Source organism: Peromyscus maniculatus, chromosome 9 (assembly GCF_049852395.1).
Source record: "Peromyscus maniculatus bairdii isolate BWxNUB_F1_BW_parent chromosome 9, HU_Pman_BW_mat_3.1, whole genome shotgun sequence".
Classification (NCBI taxonomy): Eukaryota; Metazoa; Chordata; class Mammalia; order Rodentia; family Cricetidae; genus Peromyscus; species Peromyscus maniculatus.
Genome location: NC_134860.1, coordinates 989,994 through 1,010,593, shown reverse-complemented (window position 1 = coordinate 1,010,593; position 20,600 = coordinate 989,994). Strand labels below are relative to the sequence as shown.

The 20,600-nt window shown below is 46.8% G+C and overlaps 1 protein-coding gene across 4 annotated transcripts in view; it reads right to left on the bottom strand.

Annotated features, from left to right (window-relative positions):
• Arhgef3 (Rho guanine nucleotide exchange factor 3) overlaps positions 1-20,600 on the bottom strand; it is a 286,150-nt gene that overhangs the window by 137,344 nt on the left and 128,206 nt on the right. For all 4 annotated transcript variants that reach the window (XM_016000047.3, XM_076544103.1, XM_076544101.1 and 1 more), the window contains one exon: positions 2,315-2,377. In XM_016000047.3, coding sequence (XP_015855533.1) covers positions 2,315-2,377 — 63 coding nt within the window. The remainder of the gene's footprint in view (positions 1-2,314; positions 2,378-20,600) is intronic.

The window sequence follows — 20,600 nt, the reverse complement described above, 5'->3', positions numbered from 1 at the left end:
GAAAGCTGGCAAGAAACAAGCCAAGCTAAGGCTGGTCATTTATAACTAAGAATTTATAACTAAGTTTCTGTGTGTGGTTTATTTGGGAGCTGGATGGCAGGCCCCCTACAAGAGCAAAACCAAACAACAACATAGCTCATCTCCTCTGAGTGCACATGGGGTGCCAAGGTTTGAAGTGAGAAACTCCTTCCTGGCAATGCTTGGTTCTGCCACACTTCCTGTCACCTCTGTATGACTCTTAAGAGTCATGGAACTTGCAACAAAGCAGTCTCATGCCCTACAAGAGCTTCCAGGTCTCTAATGTGTACAATTATTATATGTGGCAATAAATGGAGGAACCCTAGCCTACATTCTGGAGATCTGCTTGCCAAGACTCAGACAAAAAGCCAAGTAAATCAGAAATAAGCCTGGCGTGGCTGAACCTCTAAGATAGCCCTATTAGTGAAATGGGGTAGATTTTTCTTTTATAAAATCTCATTACAGTGACAAAGCATGATACATGAGTTGGTCAAGATAAGAGGAAACATCTGAAATTGCACAGGGGAATAAATGAATAATTTCTAGATAATGATTATCTGAAACCTAGGTGACCTGAATAAGAAGGAAGGCAAAACCAAATCAAACTTAAAATTGCCAATAATCCTTTCTGATCAGGGGTCAGCAGTTCTGATAAAAAAGCATTTAGAGACATACATTCCTGAAAAATAAACACCAGCTTGCAGCTGAGAAAACTGTGTGCTGATGCAGGATCTTAGAAATGCCTGAACAAAAGTCTTGCCCACTGCTCCCAGGTGGCTAGCACTTCATCTGCATCCAAGGACATTGAGATGCGTGATGGCTAAGGACTCTGTAGATCCTGACAGTCTTTAGATTCTAAAAATAATGTTCAACAAAATTAAAAATACCTAAACACGCAAAAGATCATACTGCTGATGAGAGAAGTTCCATAGCATCTCCTGTCAATAAGACAAGATCCAATGAATAAAGAAAACCCCAGAAGAACATCGTTCTGTCTTGTCACCATGGCAACCTGGTAAACTAGCCCAACTCCATCAATCTAACAGCCTAAAGGACTAGGCTGGATAAACACCATATGGTGAAATAAAGACATCATTAGCAGTCAGCTTAAGATCATTCCACCAAAGCCTTTACACCAGGAAATTTGGCAATAATTAAAAATAGCTAAAAGAGCATTGTTCATATTGGCAAATAAATGGCATTAAATAAGAACCTAATAATTTATATTCAGACTGTTTCCCATTTGCATAATGGTTTTAGAAGACCCATCGTCCAACCAAATGGAGACACTGAGGCACAGATAGTGAAAGTGGCTAGTCCAAGATTCCACTGCTAAATACTGGAGCCTTCGTACATCATAGGATGCTCTCACAGTCTCTGTTCCATGGCCGTCACACAGTGTTCCATGGATCTACACTGCATGAATAGACAGGAGGAACCTGTAAGGTCTCAGTGCCCACTCTAGCCCCCAGCCTGCATAGTGAATGTAACCCACACTCAAGGAGAGTTTTCAATTGCATCAGTCACAGGACCAGAGTCCAGGCGCAGGACGTCATCAAAATGAAACATCTTGGAAATCCAAAGGAGGCTTTCTACCTCTGCCATCACAAGCATTCGGCCACCACGTCACTGAGCCTCCTTTGCAAGCTTGTGCTCTGCAGGGAAATACAATCCAGCTGATGTTTACTGGGCACCGACTAGGCACCAGGTGTTGCCTGATTTTCTCATCTCCGTTGTTTTATTTGACTCACAAAGTCACATGGCGTCTTTTCAGCCTTATTTTGCAGACGAGGAATCACTCCACGTGAATGCTAAGGACAGAATCTTGACCAAGATCTGTTGGACCCAGAGCTGCTCATTCTACCTTTTGCTAGGAGAATCTTCATCTAGCCTTTGTGCCATCCCGAGGCTGGGGTTTCAACCAAGCCACTGACTCCCTTGGCCCACCCACCTCCCAAGGGCAAAACATCCACCCTGTCTTCTTGAACCCGCCTCTCAAACTGCACCGTGGGATTAATCCAGATCCTATCCAGATGCCTAAGTGTAAAATTCATTTTATGATTTTAAAAAATACATGGACAATAAATAAGTTGGCTTAAAGTTCAAGTTGGCTACACCATCGTCTACAGTAAAATGAAGAGATAAAAAAGAGAAAATCCTGTTGGTCACAACTCCACCGTTGGATGACGGAAGCCCACTTTAATTACCCAGCGTGGTAACAAATAACATTCGTACTAAGAGTGATGCTGTCACGTTGTGCAGGGGCGGAGTGGGAAGCAGCAAGGACTGAACTTACGCTTATGTCAAGACTGCACAGGCTGATGGCATCTTCATCCTGGGCACTCTGCTTCCGCTTCCGCTGCAAGACAGATGGAGAAGCAGATTTTAAACGGGACTGTGGCTTTGAACAGGGAAGGAAACAAGTGATCAAATAACGCATGGAACCCTTATCACTGTCACCATGTCACCCAAAAGTTTCAGTCAAGGATGCAAGGCAGTAGGTCCAAGAACCACGGGGAATTATTAAGCTCTGAGGTGAGGTGACTGGTTTGCATTATTATCATTCAATCCACCACCACACACACACTCTTCCTCTCTCTGTCTCTCGTTGTATTTTCCCCCTAAACGTTTCCATATAACATTTAGAAATTTAGACACAAAGGTCTAATTCTAACTGACTTGGAAGAACAGATCGGAGTGGAAAGCAAATCTAATTTCCTTGGAAATATCCATTCTAAACCTTGTACTGGGTCATGATGTAATCACAAGGCCACATTCTGGAAATAAACAAACACCGTCTCTAACCTTCCCACTGATAGCCATAAAAACTGAGGCTTAGGGATGGCAACAGGTAGGGTAGCTGGGTAGTAGACACTTGCCTGGATTGCAGAAGGCCTTGAATTCAATCCCCAGAAACACAAACACAAACACGCATGCACGCACACACGTTTCCTCCCCATCCCTCATATTTCAGAATCAGAATAGTCATTCTACTTCAGACATTTCAGATGAATTTATATACTTATGGCCACATCACTAAATTAGATGCAGAAATATATTTCCCCCTTTATAAAGCAGAAAAGACATTTATCTATAGACTACAAGAAAGCACATCCAAGAGATGTTCAGTTATCTTCTGCATCCTCAGGCCTGTCTGAGCCAGGTATTTCTCAGGTCCTGTCCCGATGCTGCTGAGAAGAGAACTGCCAGAAGACCAGAACTACTGCTGTGACAGCGCAGGGCTGTCTGGAGACGGTTGGGGTCTGTAACACCCAACGAAGTCCACCACTTCTCACTCAGAACTCGGAATTTGAACAAGGCAGGGATTAAACAGTGACCAGAACTGCCTATGGTTGTGGGAGGCCAGCTCCCACCTTTTCAAAGGTTCTTATGAGGAGGAGAAAGGGATAAGAAAATATTAGGTAGAAAAAGACCTAACTGACGAGAAGAAAGACAGAAACACAGGATAGCTTTGGGAGGACCTGGGTCAATAGCCAACGGCCTTTTCTGTTTATTTAAAAGGACGTTTTATAACAATGCCAAGGGGCGGGGCAAAAGACCTCCCTTTGCTAGATCAAAGCACACCGCACAGCCAAGTGTAGACCCTTCCAAACACCTGGTAACCATGCCCGTGGTCAAATCATCCCCTTATGCAGCCCTGCTGGGTAAAAAAAGCAAGCTCAGCGTCTCGGACCCTGAGTAAGTTCTCACTAGGAAACCTCTGTGGGTCTCCTCACATGATCACTTGAGCAAAGGCTTGCTGAGCCTGTGTTTGCCTCCAGCAAGGCACAGGTCGGCAACTCCCATGGTGAAAGGATGCACACCCATGCAAGAGAGACACGGCAGATGTGATTTGCACACCCTAGATCCATACATTAGGAAAGTCATTTTATTTCTCTGAGTCACTCTTTCTTAATTCCAAGGTTGGATGGATGGCAGGGTGGTGGTGACATCAGTCCCAAAGAATGGAAAATAAATTGTATCTTTGGTTTTCCTGTGGCACTGGCTGTCAAACCCAGGGCCTTGTGCATGTTAGGTGAGTACTTTACCATTGAGCTACTCTCCAAGGCCCTACCTCAATGCCACGTAGAATGCTGGTACATACAGCTGGTGCTCTAAAAGTAGGCTGGAAGATTTTGGAGGTACAGTGACGGAGGTCTTCTCATGGGAGGAGACATTTTATAATAGAATGAACAAAAGCATTGGTGAAGATGGGGAGTGGACTGGGGTTTCTTTCTTTTTTTTTCCCCAAGACAAATGTTCTCTGTGTAGCTTGTAGACCAGGCTGGCCTCGAACTCACAGAGATCTGCCTGCCTCTGCCTCCCAAGTGCTGGGATTAAAGGCATGCGCCACCACCGCCCAGCTGGGGTCTCTTTTTATAACGTCAGCTGCTTAGCTCTAGGCATCAGCATCTCTGATCATTTCTCAGTGATTCTGCGGCAGTCTGTATCACTTCAGTGGGAAAGCTTCCAGGCCCTACAACTCTACTAGGCCTGAGGACCAATCCTCCCACTTCAGCCTCCCAACCAGCTTGGGCTACAGGCATGTGCCACTGCATCCAGCCAATGTGGTAAAACTTTTGGAGACAGGTATGGCAAGCAATAGTTCCCATTTTACAGGTAAATAAACTGAGGTTGGCACAGATCAGCAGTTTGCTGGGAGTTACACCCTATGGCATGGTACTCGGAATTCAGGATTCTGCTTCCAAAGGCAAAACCCTTCGCACACAGTTGGCAGCATGTGCAGCAGGAGCTCACATCTTACCCAGCGCTGGATGGGAATGTTCGGTGGAGTCTTGTGCCTGGAATACTGTCCTAAAGAATGCACAGCGGGGCAAGCAGGCAGATGTGTATCAACCGCGCCGTGCGTGCGCTAAGTGAGCATGTGAGCAGCAGCTGCAGGGAGGCCCTGCTGCTTAGAGAAACCCAGGCCGGCCCTCCCGAGTTTAGCTTTTCCTGCCTTGAGATGCCTCCTACCACACCCGGGATCTGGATGGGGTGGGGGCGGGGCAAGAGGGAGCTGGAGTTTCAGATTGTATCTATCTATAAAGCCGAAACGCCACTCACCAGGCCCGCCCACTGTGGGCACTACAGGTGAGGTGTGTGGTATCTGGAACAAGTGGCAGGCCCTGTGCAAGCCCAGAGTGCACGCGACCCAGCGGTATGACATCACCCGGTATTGTCAGGTCATGTACTTTGTGATGTCGGAAACCGTATTCGTAGGGCTCAAGTATTTAGAGGCTGCTGGTGAGAAGGCCAGCAGGTGAGAGCGTCTTCCCTTACCAGCTCCTCTACAACAGCGCATGTGCTATACAGACACACGTGCAGGCAAGACATCAACAGACATAAGATAATTTTTAGTTAAAAAAAAGGAAACCCGCCGAGCGGTGGTGGCGCACGCCTTTAATCCCAGTACTCTGGAGGCAGAGGCAGGAGGATCTCTGTGAGTTCGAGGCCAGCCTGGGCTACAGTGAGTTCCAGGAAAGGCGCAAAGCTACACAGAGAAACCCTGTCTCGAAAAACCAAAATAAATAAATAAACAAACAAATAAATAAAAATAAAAAATAAGGAAACCCACACATATTACAAGATAAAAGCTGCATGGATTTTGAGAAAAGGTTTTCTTGCTAATTCTCATTACAGAGGATGCCAACTAGCCACTGCTGGCAACAAACAAGTCAGAAGGATTTTTGTTGTTGTTGTTTTTATATGTTTTTAAAGATAGAGTCTCACTATGTGACCCTGGCTGGCCTAGGATTCACGATGTACACCAGGGTATTTCTAGGCTCCTACATGTTGTGACTGCAAGCACGTATCACCACACCCAGCTAAGAAGTCGGAAGCTTGAACTCTAAGTCAGAAGCAAAAACTTCACAAAGCTTTGTTTAGTCATCATTGCCCAATCACTTCATGTTCACTGAGCACTTCTGTACCAACAGCTGCTCTGGCTCCTGGCAACCAGCATGGGCAAGGCACACTCCCTGACTTAGTTAGGAGTAAGAAGAAGATAAAAGTGTTCACACCGTGATCTCTACCGTGAGTCAGGGAAGGCAGAGGTCAGCTACTGGGTCATTTTTCTGCTCTCTAGTGTTTGACTTTGTGTGCATGCACCTATGTGCACATGAGGGTAGAGGTCAGAGGCCAATGTTGGGTATCTTCTTCAATTACTTTCAACATTACATTTTAATATTTTTAGTTATGCGGAGATATATGCTTGTGAGTGCAACTGCCAGAGGCCAGAGATATTACCGATCCCCAGAGCTGGGGTTCTAGGAAGTTGTGAGACACCCAGCATGGGCCTGGGTACCCGAATGTGGGTCCTCTGCAAGAGCAGTGTTAGCCGGGCAGTGGTGGCACACGCCTTTAATCCCAGCACTGGGAGGCAGAGGCAGGCGGATCTCTGTGAGTTCGAGGCCAGCCTGGTCTCCAAAGCGAGTTCTAGGAAAGGCGCAAAGCTACACAGAGAAACCCTGTCTCGAAAAACCAAAAAAAAAAAAAAAAAAAAAGAAAGAAAGAAAGAAAGAAAGAAAGAAAAAAAAAAAAGAGCAGTGTATGACCATAACAACTGGACATCTCTGCACCCTTCTGTTTGTTGAGACAGGCACTCTCATGAACCTGGAGCTTACTGATTGGCTAGACTTGCAATCTAGAAAGCCCTAGGAATCCTGTCTCCACAACCCAGAGCTGGGATTACAGGCATGTGCGGCTGCACCTAGATTCTGCGTGGGTCCTAAGGATGGGACTCAGGACCCAGTGCTGGCATAGAACCTGCCACAGTACTGGTTGGTGATTTCTGTAGTCTTGCACCTTTTGAGGGGCTTGTTCTCTTCATCAGCCTCCGGATCCAGAGAGACCCAGGTGGGAGGAGAGAAAGGGCCAAATGGGCAGCCACTTTGGCTCAGTGGACCCTAGTAATGAAGGTGCGTGGTGGAGCAGCCACATGAATTCCCACCCAAATACTGGGAAGCTGGGCTCATGTTCATGATCTGTAAAACAATTCATGGAAGACATCACCAGCCAGAACCAAGCCACAGAGATACTGGTGAGGAAGCTAAGAGGCAGCACCTGTAATGGTCTCATCAGACCTATAACAAAGGTGACATTTTAGCCTATTAAACACTGACCACGTGCCCTTCACAGACAGACTTATCTGTGGGGGCTCATTTGAGCCTGACAACCACATGATGAGGCAAGTGGGAACTAGCGAGCTCTCCATTCTGCAAGATGGTGACAGAAGCTCTGAGAAGCCACTGAGCTGCCTAGGGTTTTAGAACCAGCAAAGTGGCAGGACCTGGGTCCAACCCAGGCATGCGAGACTCCATGCTAAGAAGTCTGCATCTCTCATGCCGTCCTGCACCCAAACTTGGGGTGGCACATGTGACCTGCAGAGGAAGTGCACAGTGTGCAGCAGGCGAGGACTGTGGAGACACCTTGGTGACGACTTGGAGACCCCGGGACTTGGCCCCTACGGCCTGCTTTGGGGGTCACAGCCAATCTATTTATGTAGACCCTAAGCCACAGACAAGTTAGTCGGACAGGAAGGTGGTTGTGTGTGCCCATATTTACACTCTAGTTCTGATGGATTTCCAGCCAGTTTGAGGAGCCAAGTTCCCACCCTGCTACTTCTGTCAGGTTTACTGAAGCAAAGGCATTATCCACTTCCCTTTCAACTTTAAGAAAGCCGCTTGGGTAGGCCCAGTAACTGTCTCCAATTTCAGCACATAATTTTGTGGGCTCCTCCCCAACACCCTGTGCTAAGCAGATTGGTGAATAATTTCTGAATGGTGACTCGGGGAAGAAAGCAAAGGAAGGACTGAAAAAGGCCTGTGTTCTTGAGGTGACACCCCCCATCCCCCCACCCCTGCTAACACCTGGCCCAAATCAAATCAAAACCCCAACACCATGGCTACTGAAGGCTGAGATTCTTCAACCACAAGCTTCTTACTGTTCAGATAAAAGAGAGCATTTTCCTTACCAGAAGGGGCATGGCTTTTTCTTAAAGCATACAAGTGCAGACCTTGGTCCAAGGAGGGCATTGTTTAGCTCCATGCTTCCTGCAGGAAGGAGGCTCTAATGTGCTCCAAGAAAGTCACATCTCAGCCATGATGCTTGCCCATGCCTGGTCCCTGAGCAAAAGGAAGACGTGATCTCCATTCCTCCAAGTCCTACCAATGGCTTAGAGGAGAAGGGAAGCAGTTGACTAGTTAAGTGACCATAAAGGGCACACCGGTGTTCCCAACTGGGGGTGAAACGTGAAAACAGTGACAGAAGAAACCCTGGGGACAATGGGCCGGGGAGTATCTGCTTTCTTTCTTTCTTTTTTTCTTTCTTTCTTTTTTTTTTTTTTTTTTTTGGTTTTTCAAGACAGGGTTTCTCTGTGTAGTTTTGCGCCTTTCCTGGAGCTCACTTGGTAGCCCAGGCTGGCCTCGAACTCACAGAGATCCACCTGGCTCTGCCTCCCAAGTGCTGGGATTAAAGGCGTGCACTACCAACACCCGGCTAAGTATCTGCTTTCTTAGTGGCTATAGTCTACAGATTATATATAGTCTTTCGAAGCCTTTGAGTAATGCAAAACCTTCTTCTTCAAACAGCAAAATGCCTCCAGGCCCCTGCCTGTGTGAACATGCCGTGGAGCAGAATCTTCAGCACAGTTAGCTGTAAGGTATCATGGCAAGGTGAGTAGACCTGGGTGGATCTGGCAACCTGTGTTGGGGACTCTCACATCATCTCATAGCCTCTACCATCACCTTTGCCCTTCATCTCCTGGACCAGTTTTATAATCACTGTCCCCCAGGCTGCTATAGGGATAGCTAGCTCCTTTTAGGCTTGGCCACCTTCAGACAGCCCAACGCAGACATCTAAATTCCTTTGGTAAATGGTCCATGAACAATCTGTTTTTCTGTTGTCCTGTGGAAGGCTGTTTATGAATAAGTGCTGGTCCAACTGTCACCTGGTGGATTCTCAGAAATGCCCATACTGGTTCAAACCTGAATACATAATCCTCCCTAGTCTCAAATCTTGAACTGCTGTGAGGGTGTGAGCCTAGCTGCCGAGGAGAGTCACTAAGTGTCTCCAACACAGCAGAGAAGGGAAACACACTAGAACTAGGAACCAATGGCGTGTCCCATTAGCTGTTTCTTCCCTCACTGTAAGTCAACACTGTGGTATTCACTTCAAAGAGTGGGATGCGGATGTCAGGGCATTACTGCATGCAGAACAGGAGGTGGATTTTCTTTAGGATCAACCACTTGTCTTTCTATCATACAATGCTGATTTCTTCTTTGTCCTGTCTGTGACGATGTGTTTTCCTTTAGGTTAATATCTGAAAATGACTTAAAAATGTGTTTACATACTTACTTAAAACAAGCCAGGCATGGCTATTCATGCCTGTAACCTTAGCACTTAGGAGGTAAAGGCAGAAGGATAGAACAAGCACAAGGCCAGCCTAGTCTACACAGCACATACCATGTTCAAGGCCAGCCTAGTCTACACAGCACACAGCAAGCTCAAGGCTAGCTTGCTCTACCAAGCAGCCAAGAGTAGAAAGTCTCTATCTTAAATAAGTGTGATAGGGAATATATATATATAATCCCTGTCACAGCTGGGGTCATTTGATTTGTGACCATTTGACTCCGAGAGACACTCGGGGTAGGTGTGAGAGATGGGGAGGCCCACGGCATGGCAGATACCAAGTCCTAGGCTGCAATCTAACTCTAACTGCCCGGACTCCATGGAGTTGATCACAAGGCCCCCTGGATACCTTTAGTTGTGTTGACACTGGGTCCTTCCCACTCCTTTCTCAGAGCCAAGAGCAAATGGTGAGTCTGACTTCACTTTAAATGGCTGAGATTAAATTGATTAGCATCAGAACAGCCCTGTTATTTAATCACAGACTTTTTGTGATTAAATGACCAGAACAGCAAAAAACCTGCTCATGGAGAGGGCGCAGCTCCTGACTTGACAGCAAACGGTGCCTGATTAGTCGTTTATAATTACTCAATTTGAACCAGATCTCGAGGCCTTTTTGATTTATCTTCTCCGTGGCAAACAGCTTTGGTGGTTTGAGAGGCTTTGATGCTGACTCTTTCATCTGGGCAAAAGGATTCTGTGTGCTTGTCCTCAGCTGGAACTTGACTTCATCAACTTGTGCTTGAGCATAAAAACATCCCTCGCTTTGTTTTGATCCACGGGTAAGGGGACCGAAGGGAGACCCGATTCCATTTAACATGGGGCTATTTTTCCCTCCTCCCCAATTTTCAGGCACCCTCCCTTTTCTAGCATCCTAGAACCCAGGCCATTTTTTTTTTTTTGACTCTCATCTGATGCTCACTTGGTAGAGAACCTGGAACTCAGGTGCCCTCTGAGCTACCGGTTCATACATTCTAACTAACACAGCATGCGACTGCACCCAGATAGCATTGATGACGCTTGGAGGTGGCTGGAAGGCCATACAGGCAGAAATGGGGGATTTGAATCTTATTTTGCCATACACCTGCCATGAAGCCTTAGGGATCACTCACATCACCTCTCTATGCCCATCTCTCATCTGTAACAGCAGTGAGAATTTGCTAGAACCGACGGATATTATCTATTATCAGGATCAAGGGCACTGGCAGCAGGAATAGCGAGTGAAGACATCAGACTATAAAACTCAAGGAGAAAATATCAAAACTGTCAAAAACTCCAGAAAGCACTGCTGTGGGATGTTCTGTATGGCAAATGTGTTGCTCTGATTGGTCAATAAATAAAACACTGATTGGCCAGTAGCTAGGCAGGAAGTATAGGCAGGACTAACAGAGAGGAGAAAAGAAAGAACAGGAAGGCAGAAGGAGTCACTGCCAGCCACCCCAGGACAAGCAGCATGTAAAGATGCCGGTAAGCCATGAGCCACGTGGCAAGGTATAGATTTATGGAAATGGATTAATTTAAGCTATAAGAACAGTTAGCAAGAAGCCTGCCACAGCCATACAGTTTGTAACCAATATAAGTCTCTGTGTTTACTTGGTTGGATCTGAGGAGCTGTGGGACTGGCGGGTGACAAAGATTTGTCCTGACTGTGGGCAAGGCAGGAAAACTCTAGCTACAAAGCACGGAAATCTTGTCCCAGATCTGTCTCCATCCAGGTATGGGTATAAGGTGGGAGGAAGGGTTTGTGTCCACCAAGATTTTCAGCAATGAGCTGTGACAAGAAGCACCAAATTGAGTTAGCCAGGAGTTCTTCCCAGGCCTTCTAAATTATGGTGATTAGTTTGTTTCCACTGGCTCACAGGTGCCGGGGATTGGATTAACAATTAGATTAGCCACAACCCTTAATTCATCACACTGTTCCCACTGGCACTCTCCAGGCTATCTGTCGACTGGCTTTTCTCCTCAGCAATATTAACACTTGAAGCTGTTGTGTACCAGGCAAGCACTCCATACCACACTGCACTCTCTGCCTCCCTTCACTTTTAAAATTACTCACTACAAAGCCAGTAAGATGGCTTCACTTTCCATACAGACTAAGGACCTGACTTCCATGCCTGGGACCCACACGGTGGAAGGAGAGAAATGACTCTCACAAGTTGTCCTCTGTCCACACATGTTCCATGGTGCACAGGGCAAGCACACCCAATACAATACATAAAGTATAAACAAAACTTCTAATTCTTCACCAGTAGGGTCGTTTGAAATTTTATTAATAAATATTAATTCAGACAGACAGACGCAAACACACAGAGGAGGAGGGGTCTAGGAAATGTCTAAATAGTTGCTTAATTTCTAGATAAACCCCTCATGCTGCCAATGGCAGACAATCCAACTACATAATTCAGCTCCAAACATGATTATCCATAGTACTACGGGTAGCAGGGTAGACAGAGTTCTTGGGTCTGTTCTCAGCTGTTTAACAAGGCTGCCCCCCTCCTGGGCTGGTGACACTCTGTCCACCATAGTTCCCTGTGGATTGATGAGTTGCCCACAGGTAGGTCTTTAGTCACAGGGACACAAGGCTTCCTTCCACCCCGGGGGTCTGAAACCTGGATTTCTTGGAGCAACAGGCCCCACAAAGGAGAGATGAGGAATGTGGTAGGAATGTGTGATACTTTCTGAGCTTCTTGGAGATCAGGGCATAGCTAAATGAAAAGGTTGGGGCTGGGGTGTGGCTCAGCAATAGAGCATGCCCGAGGCCCTGGGCTGGTTCCTAGCACTAATGAGCAAAGGAGTTTCCTTGCTGGCACACTAGGCGTTACCCACCAGACTGGAGCTCCCAGTCTCGGAGTTGGGTTCCTTACGGAGTATTTGGTCTCGTAAGTAGCTCCTTCCCTCCCCCCTGTACCAGTTACTTTTCTTGTTGTTGTGAGGAAACACCTGGCAAAAGAGACTTGCGAAGCAAGGGTTTGTTTTGGCTCACAGTTGGAGGATTCAGTCCACCCTTGGGAAAGGACGGCCCCAGAAGCCTGAGGCAGCTGCTCACACCACATCCATAGCCAGGACCCCAGCCCAAATCAGGATGCTGCCCCATTTTTACAGTGGGCCTCCCATCCCAATTAAATCCCTCAGACATGCTCAGAGAGTCGTTTCCATGGTGACTCTAAATCGCATCAAGTTGGCAATCGAGATGAGCTGTCTTGCCCTTTTTCCTTGCACTTTTTTTTTTTTTTTTTTTTTAAAGCGTTTTTGTCTCTCTTGCTTTTTCATTGTGCTGCACGGTCCAGGCTAGCTGTCCCACGAGCTTCCAGCTGGCACTGCTGTGTCTGCCTCGTATCTCCCCGCAGGAGTGCTGGAGATACAGGTGTGCACCGTGTCTGCCCTTTGATGTGGGTTCCTAAGGCCAAACTGAGGTCACTGGGCTTGTGTGGCAAGTGCTTCTGCCTACGGAGCCATCTCCCTGGCCCTTCATCTCGGGTTTCTATTATCAAAATTCAGGAATATTATGGGCCTTGAAATTTTAAAATTCTTTGCACTTTGGCACCAGGATGTCTCAGCATCTAACTTTAGATGGAATCTTTACAGCTTTGTAATTGGCATTTTGTGGGCATGTGGGTTCACTTCCAGAGATGTTCCATGCAATAAAAAGAATTCTAATCTTAGAAAAACACTGATTCCCTAGAGAATGGATCAGGTGGTGAATAAGCGTGCTTTGGTTCTGCACACTCTAGGCCTTGGTTGCATACCTGAGGATGAAACAGACTGGGGTGGACTTTGAAGCAAGGCTCCAGGATAGATATCGAGGCATGGGGCAACCCTGTTTTCTGAAGCCACGAGCCTCAACTTTTGATTTTTATGAAACCTTGCCAGGACATGCCAGGACCACTGAAGAAACATGCCCTGAGAACCTACATGTCCCATTGTGTTTAGAGACCCCTTCCCAACCTTCCTGGAGTTTGTGGGTGCAGTGAGCCCTTCCTCCATTTTCAGCCACAGGGGCAGAAGGCCAGTGCCCCGCATCACAGCTGACGGCCTTGCAGACATCCTATGAGAAGTGATAAATGGCTATCACACTATGGTTCTCATTGTTTTTCTGCAGACCAGTGAGCAACTTTCTCCAGCGAGGAACCACCACGCTGAAGACTGCTGTCCCCCTTGCAAGAGGGCTCTGGCCAGGTTGGCACCTGGGGTCCAGAGTGGGGGTCTTTGTCTCAGCACAGCACCGGCCTGCTCCTGAGGCTCCAGCTGCCTCCAAGGATCCTGTTGGCAAGTAAGCTTTCTGCTCCCCGACACACACTCCAATCCTGCACCCCTCCAGACTTGCTATGTATAGTCCAGACTGGGATGGAACTTATGAGTGATTTTCCTGGCTCTTGAGTGCTGGGATTACAATGGGGGCAGCACCATATCTGGATGAACCCACTGCTCCGACGAGAAGGGTACTGATTATTACAGTAACTTTCCTTACAGCTTTCTTCCATATTGACTGAGAGGAAGACCATCTAGGGTAAAATGTCGCCCTGTATCAACTGCCAGGTTTTTGTTGCTGCTTTGTCTTTGTTTTTTGGTTTTTGTTTGTTTCTTTGTTTTTGTTTTTTTGAAGACACCTACTTCTGATCACATAATAGTTACCTTCTTCTCAGCTGTAAGGAATTGTGTCCCTACTAAGACCCGACTTCGTGTTGTAGAAGTTTCTGGGATGGCCCGGGCTTTAGAGGACTATAAGGGCTCTGAACCAAAGAAACTCAGCGGCAGGACGGATTTACTGGGCTTACACTTCCAGGTCACAGTCTGTCACTGAGGGAAATCAGGCAAGGAATTCAAGGCAGAAATATGGTGGCAGGAATCATGAAGGAATCCTGCTTCCCGGCTCCCTCACAGGTTTACGCTTAGCTGGCTTTCCACCTGCCCAGGGATGGTACTGCTTCCCGTGCACTGGGCCCTCCTAATCGATTAATAATCAAAACAATCTCCCAGAGGCATGCACACATGCAATCAGGGCTTTCCTGTCTGAGGACTCCGGGCTGTGTCAAGCTAACAATTAAAGCTAATTAGGATGCCTGGTATTTTATTTGGGGCTCCTGTAAAGCAGCTCCTGGGATAAAGATGGAGGACCAAGGATCTGCCTGGAAGGGAGGTAGCAGAAAGCAAGTGGAGCCAGTTGGCTACAGCCATGGCTAGCCAGAGTCCCACTCACTGGGGACCCCCTGAGAGAGTTTATAAGACACAGTTCATAAGTCTCCACTAGGAGTGAGGAGGTAGGGTTACCAAACACAATTTCTCCTTTCACTGACAAGGCGGGGAGGAGTCGGCGGTGGAGGGGGGGGGGGATGGGGCTCCTTGAGATGTCAGCTGCTTCGGATAGGAACTCTCTGAAGTAGAGGGCACAGGAGGTGACAACACATACAGGAGACACAGAAGAGGGTATCCGGCATGGCACATGCCACGTGGGTGACGCCTCTGCAGGTGAGCTCTGTTGACGGTACGCTCGGGGAGTTGGACCAGATGACTGCTGGCATTTCCTTGTGCTATGTCACCATAACCCAGAATCTGCTACACTGTCCTTTACCCAGCATACAACCGCATCATAATAACGTCACGGTGTCTTCAACCCATTGCCATCCGAATCCATCCAGGAGAACGAGTCAGACGGAGGCTACCTCACTCTAATGTTTGCCAACCCGTCTCCCCTCTGGGCACAAAGAGGCTCAGGCCATAGAATCCAGCTAAAGTTTAATAACATTGTTTGGGAGTATTTATTTACCTTAATAGTTACATTCTATTTATGGTAAGCATAGTGGACTTTTGTTTGTCTTAGTAATATAAACGTTCAATTGACAAACATCACGGGAAGCCTGTGTTGCTTTGTAGAAAATCATTATGCCCATCTCAACGTTAAGGGCTCTAGCAATGTTTTGTAAGTCACCAAAGTCACTGGTAACTGTCCCATGCATCTTACCACTCATGACAAGCACAGATGAGCACCTCCCTCTGGCCTTCTCCCCTGGGCTGGCTGAATGGGGCCTCCTCCTTTCCCTTCTCTGCCCAGTCATGGATTAAAAATGAAATTCCTATCTAATAGGTCTAACTTTAGCCACAGGAAATGGGAGTGCTTGGGAGACCCAAAGCCTTAGCCATGCTTTGTTTTAGGATGGACACTTTATCTTCCCCCAACCTTCTTCCTTCTCCCTGTGAGAGGAGGGTGTGCCTGTGCCTCTCTGCAGAGCCAGTGGGGAGCCAGGCCTGCTCGCTCTGCACCCTGGTTGGCTTCACAGGATACTCGTAACTTTTTTGCTGTTGAAAATTTACGTCCTGGCTCACAATGTTATGTACCATCGGGACGAAGCAAGGCCCGCATCTGGATGTATTCTAACAAGTGCTGTGATGATGAGGAATGTCCAAGTGAGAAGTTTAAAAACCTTCTATGTTGTAATCATCTAGACACCCAGATGGCACATAGGAGATGCTTTTTCAAAAAGAGAAAGTTCAACTTCCATCTAGATACTTCTCCAGCTTTATTGTAACACAACTTTCTGAAGCTTGTATATTAATGTTTAGCAGACGTTTCTAAGTCATAATGATGTTATCGTTTTTCTTGCCTGATGCATAAATTGTAAAATAAACCAATTAGTGAACAATTATTGCCTGGGTTATGATCTATTTTTAAGGCTGGCACCATAGCCATGTAGCATTAGCCAGTGTGCTTTCCCTCTGGATCAGTTTCTCCATCTACACGTTCAGGGAGTTGAGCCAGGTGACCTCTAGGATTTCCGTCGCATATGATTACATGTGGCCAGGGACACCGCTGGCTGGAGGAGGAAAGAGTGACAGAGACTGGGAAACCTGTCCAAGAAAAGTCAGAGGTCCTCCGCTTGCCTCAGAATTGCAGATTACAGTGACCCTTCTACCAGCTGCGTGTGTGTGTGTGTGTGTGTGTGTGTGTGTGTGTGTGTGTGTGTGTGTGTGTGTGTTCCTGTGCACTGAACAGACCACAAAAGGTACATCTGTTTACAGCAGATCTGGAAAAGAGGCCATGCGCCCCCTTGCAACCACACCCACAAGCGCTCATGTGGAGGTTGGAAACTTCCACTACCCTGCTTGTGTCAGTGAAGAGACACTAAGATGCTTCAGGCAGGATGGGCTCCAAACTTGTCAGGAGCAGAGCAAAGCGAATACAGCGATGATGTTTCAAGACAACGAAAGCAGAACAAACCAAGTGCCTTCCTGGGAGGAGGGTCCAGTGTGGGCACTGGTTGCAGGTTGGTGAAGACAACCCTGCTTTCAGACTCACAGAAGCCTCAATACCTCAGGCAGAGCCTTTTCCCCAAGCCCAGCTCACAACCAGGAATAGACAACGTGTGATTTATTCTTCAGCAAGGGCACCTAAGACCAGCTCATGGGGAAATTTCTATCTGAAAGAAGTAGTGGGGCTGGATTGATGGCTCAGAGGCTAAGAGCACTGGCTGCTCTTCCAGAGGTCCTGAGTTCAATTCCCAGCACCTATATGGCGGTTCACAGCCATCTGTAATGGGATCTGGTGCACTCTTCTGGTGAGTAGGCATACATGCAGATGTGTCACACACACACACACACACACACACACACACACACACACAGACACCACACGTTTCGTTTCCTTGAGGCAAAGACTCTGTCCAAGTTACCTACAATTCAGAGTCTGCAGCTTATGCTCCAAGGTGGGAAGAGAGGTGAGGTGCTGGAGGGGAGGACTTTAGACAAGGTGCCACTCATGCCTGCATATTGGCAAAATTTGTCTGACCACACAAAGGTGGGGAGGCAGGGTCTCTCACACAAAGCTGGAAGTGGACCAGAGATGATGGGGCCCCTCTCAGCGTCTGGTCCAAGTGCAGATGTGTGGCCAGCTGCTCAGCATACCACCTTTAGAGATACAGGCTACAGTTGGTCTTACCTACAATCACTCAGAGACCTGCCTGCAATGCGTTTAAAAGACAAGACTAGAAAAGCACACATGTCCATCAGTGGGAAGTTGTGTGCAGTCAGTCAGTCCTGACCGGTCTGTCAGTCAAAACTCATCTCTCAACTGATCACCTTCTCACACACAGCCACACCAAGTCACATGACTGCACTCTGTCACGTACAGTACATATCAACTCCAGCGCTGCTGGCTCATGTGGAAGAGCTGAGTCCATGGTGACCCAACCGGAACCACAAACACACACAGCTTCCCTGCTTCTGGACTAGGGATCCTGAATTTTATTTCATTTTTGGACTCATGACCTCTTTATATTTTTAAAACTTATTGATAGCTCCCAATGAGCTTTTGTTTATTGTGGGTAATAGTCATTGGTGGTTATGGCATGAAGAAATGAACACTCAGACTGGGGATGTAGTTCAGTGGACAGAGCCCTTGACTCTCACGCATGCAGCTCTAGGTTCCACCTAGCACCGAATGAAACTGGGTCGTGCTATCATCCTGGCACTTAGAAAGTGAAACAGGAGGACCAGATAGTCAAAGACATCAACAGCTACACTGGGGACTCTGTCACTGGAGGCCAACCAGTGACACCTGAGACCCTGTCTCTGTGAGAAAAAAAAAAAACCTCAGACACTCAAGAAGTATCCATTCTTCCAATGAATGGGGTGTTGGACCTGTTTATCTAGCACACATTTGAATACGATTTAACTGCATCTTCTTTATTTTGTGTTTGGCCAACACTCCTTTCTGCCCGGCCGGCCCATCGGAAGAAGCTGGATTCGCAGACCTGCTCCTGGGTCCATCCGCTGGGGCATTGCACTCTGGCCAACACACAAGAAGAAGCCTGCTTTCTGGTTAGCCCTGAGTTCCTTCCCTCCATGGCTTGGCAGTCCCTAGGGGTCCTAAGATGGGAGTTTCTGACTGTCCTGCAGAGATATCATTCATGCAAATGATGCTTCCACTTCCTTTAAGCCATCTATGGCTCAAAGACTTCAGTCTGCCATCTGCCCAATCAGGCTTGTGTCAAAAATCTGTTACTGTCCTGCTTTACATACTGAGCTTTCTGTCACTACTGGGTACCTAGAGTAATGCTTACCACAAATCACTAAACCTATCGTACACTCACACCTTAGCCCCAGGTTGGAGGGTTCCCTAATCTAGAAACTCTCCCTGGTTTACCTTCAAACTTTTCTTTTTCTTTTTTTTTTTTTTCAGATACTTATTTTTTAAACAGGTAATACAAATGCATTGTTGGAGCACTTTTGTTAAGCTTTGAGGATTCCCCCCTTCCACAGGGAAAAGGATGAGACAGGGTTTCATGTAGCCCAGGCTGGCCTTGAACTCTTGATTGCCTCTGGGATTACAGGTGTGAGCCACTGTGCTTGGCTAGATGCATGGGATTAAGTTGTGAGAGGCAAAGCACACAATGACAGGCACACCTCTTTCTTATTCCAGCCATCTCCTCCTCTCCTGGGAGACAACCTCTGCACCAAGTTCCTTCTAGATTCTTCCAGAGATGCCTCGACATAGAGAAGCAAGCAATTCACCCAAATGGTGGTAATCCTTCTGTATCTTGAAAGGCTCCCATGCCACCAGGCCATCAAGCCAACACAAATGGCCTCATCTCTTCAGTAGCTGAAAAGCCTTTCTTTCCTTTTTTGGTTTTGGTTTTAGTTTTGGTTTTTCAAGACAGGGTTTCTCTGTGTGGCCCTGGCTGTCCTAGAACTTATTCTCTAGACCATGCTGGCCTCTAACTCAGAGATCTACTTTCCTCTGCCTCTCGAGTGCTGGGATTAAAGGCGTGCTCCATCACACCCTGCCCAGCAAAGCATATTTTTAACGCATTTAGTTACTGAAGTCTACATTAGTTGGCATGTCTGTGGTACAGGAAATGTTCGACACAAATCAGTCTATGTGCAGGAGACACTGTAGTGGTAATATTCAGGCTGTGAAGCTAAGTGATTATTAATGCCACCAGATTGTACTAAAAAAGCCCTCTGTAATTTATCCTCCCACTGGCCAAGTAAGGACTAGCCTGCCACCCTTACCAATGGTGTTATCTATCTTTAAAATCCCCACCAAGGCTCAAAGTGAGAAATGATAGTTTGGTCAGGTTTAAACTGACATTTTTCTGAGATCCAGCCTCTAGAGTTGTGCTGATATAGTAGCCAGGAAGTACATGCCTCTATTCAAATTTCCATTTTAATTCAGTAACACAAAGAAAAAAATGAGCTCAGCTCCTTAGCTGCACTAGCCAATTTCAAGTAGTTAGTGCCACTGGTGGTCACTGCCCTCCATCTGAGACAGGGCAGATTATCCAGGTGGTCCCACATTAGACTTAAACTGGCCACTGTGACCCATGTGCAGTGACCAGACACTTAAAATATGGCTGGCCTCAGTTGACCTATATATTTGAAAGACTTCATATACAAACATACATACATACATTATATATATATATATATATATATATATATATATATATATATATATATATATATATACTATTTAGGTATTGAGTTAATATTATGAAAATTCACCTCTGTTCTTACTTTTTTTTTTAACCTGGCTACTAGAACATTCAGAATTATACATGTAGTATGTGCTCTGTTTCCATGGGCAGTACTGTGCCACAGCACACAGCATACCCAGAGACATGCTCTTTAGTGGCATAATTCCTTTCTCATAGGAACAACTGCAATCCATGTAACTGTGAAGTCAAATGGACCCTTCAATCTTTTTCTTCTATGCCCTCCCTTGTCCCATGAAGATAGGCTGAGCTGAGCAAGAAAAAAAAGACAAGGCCACAAAGATTCTGCTGGCCAAGAACCAGCCTGCACAAGCCAGCACACTCCCCACCTGAGCAGCCACAGGCAGGAAGTAGTGGCGTTGCTGACCCCCAAGGAGGAACTCATTTCCTGGTGGCTGTGGAAACAATCCACCAGAGAACAGAGCACCTTCAAAAGGAACACAAGAATGGTTTCAAGACTTCCGGGACTCCTCAGGGCCCAGTTCCTCCCTGCCCCGTACCATGTCCACCTTCATCCGGGGCTTGATATGGCTTCAACACAGGTCCCCAACTCATCTGGCTCTATGTCCAGCTCTAGGTGAGGACAGAGGGACATGTGAAAAGGGGAGACCAGAGAAAGAGGAGACAAGGCTCTACCTGAAAGATCTCACAACATGATGGCTGAGCAGTTGAGAGATGTAACGTGTT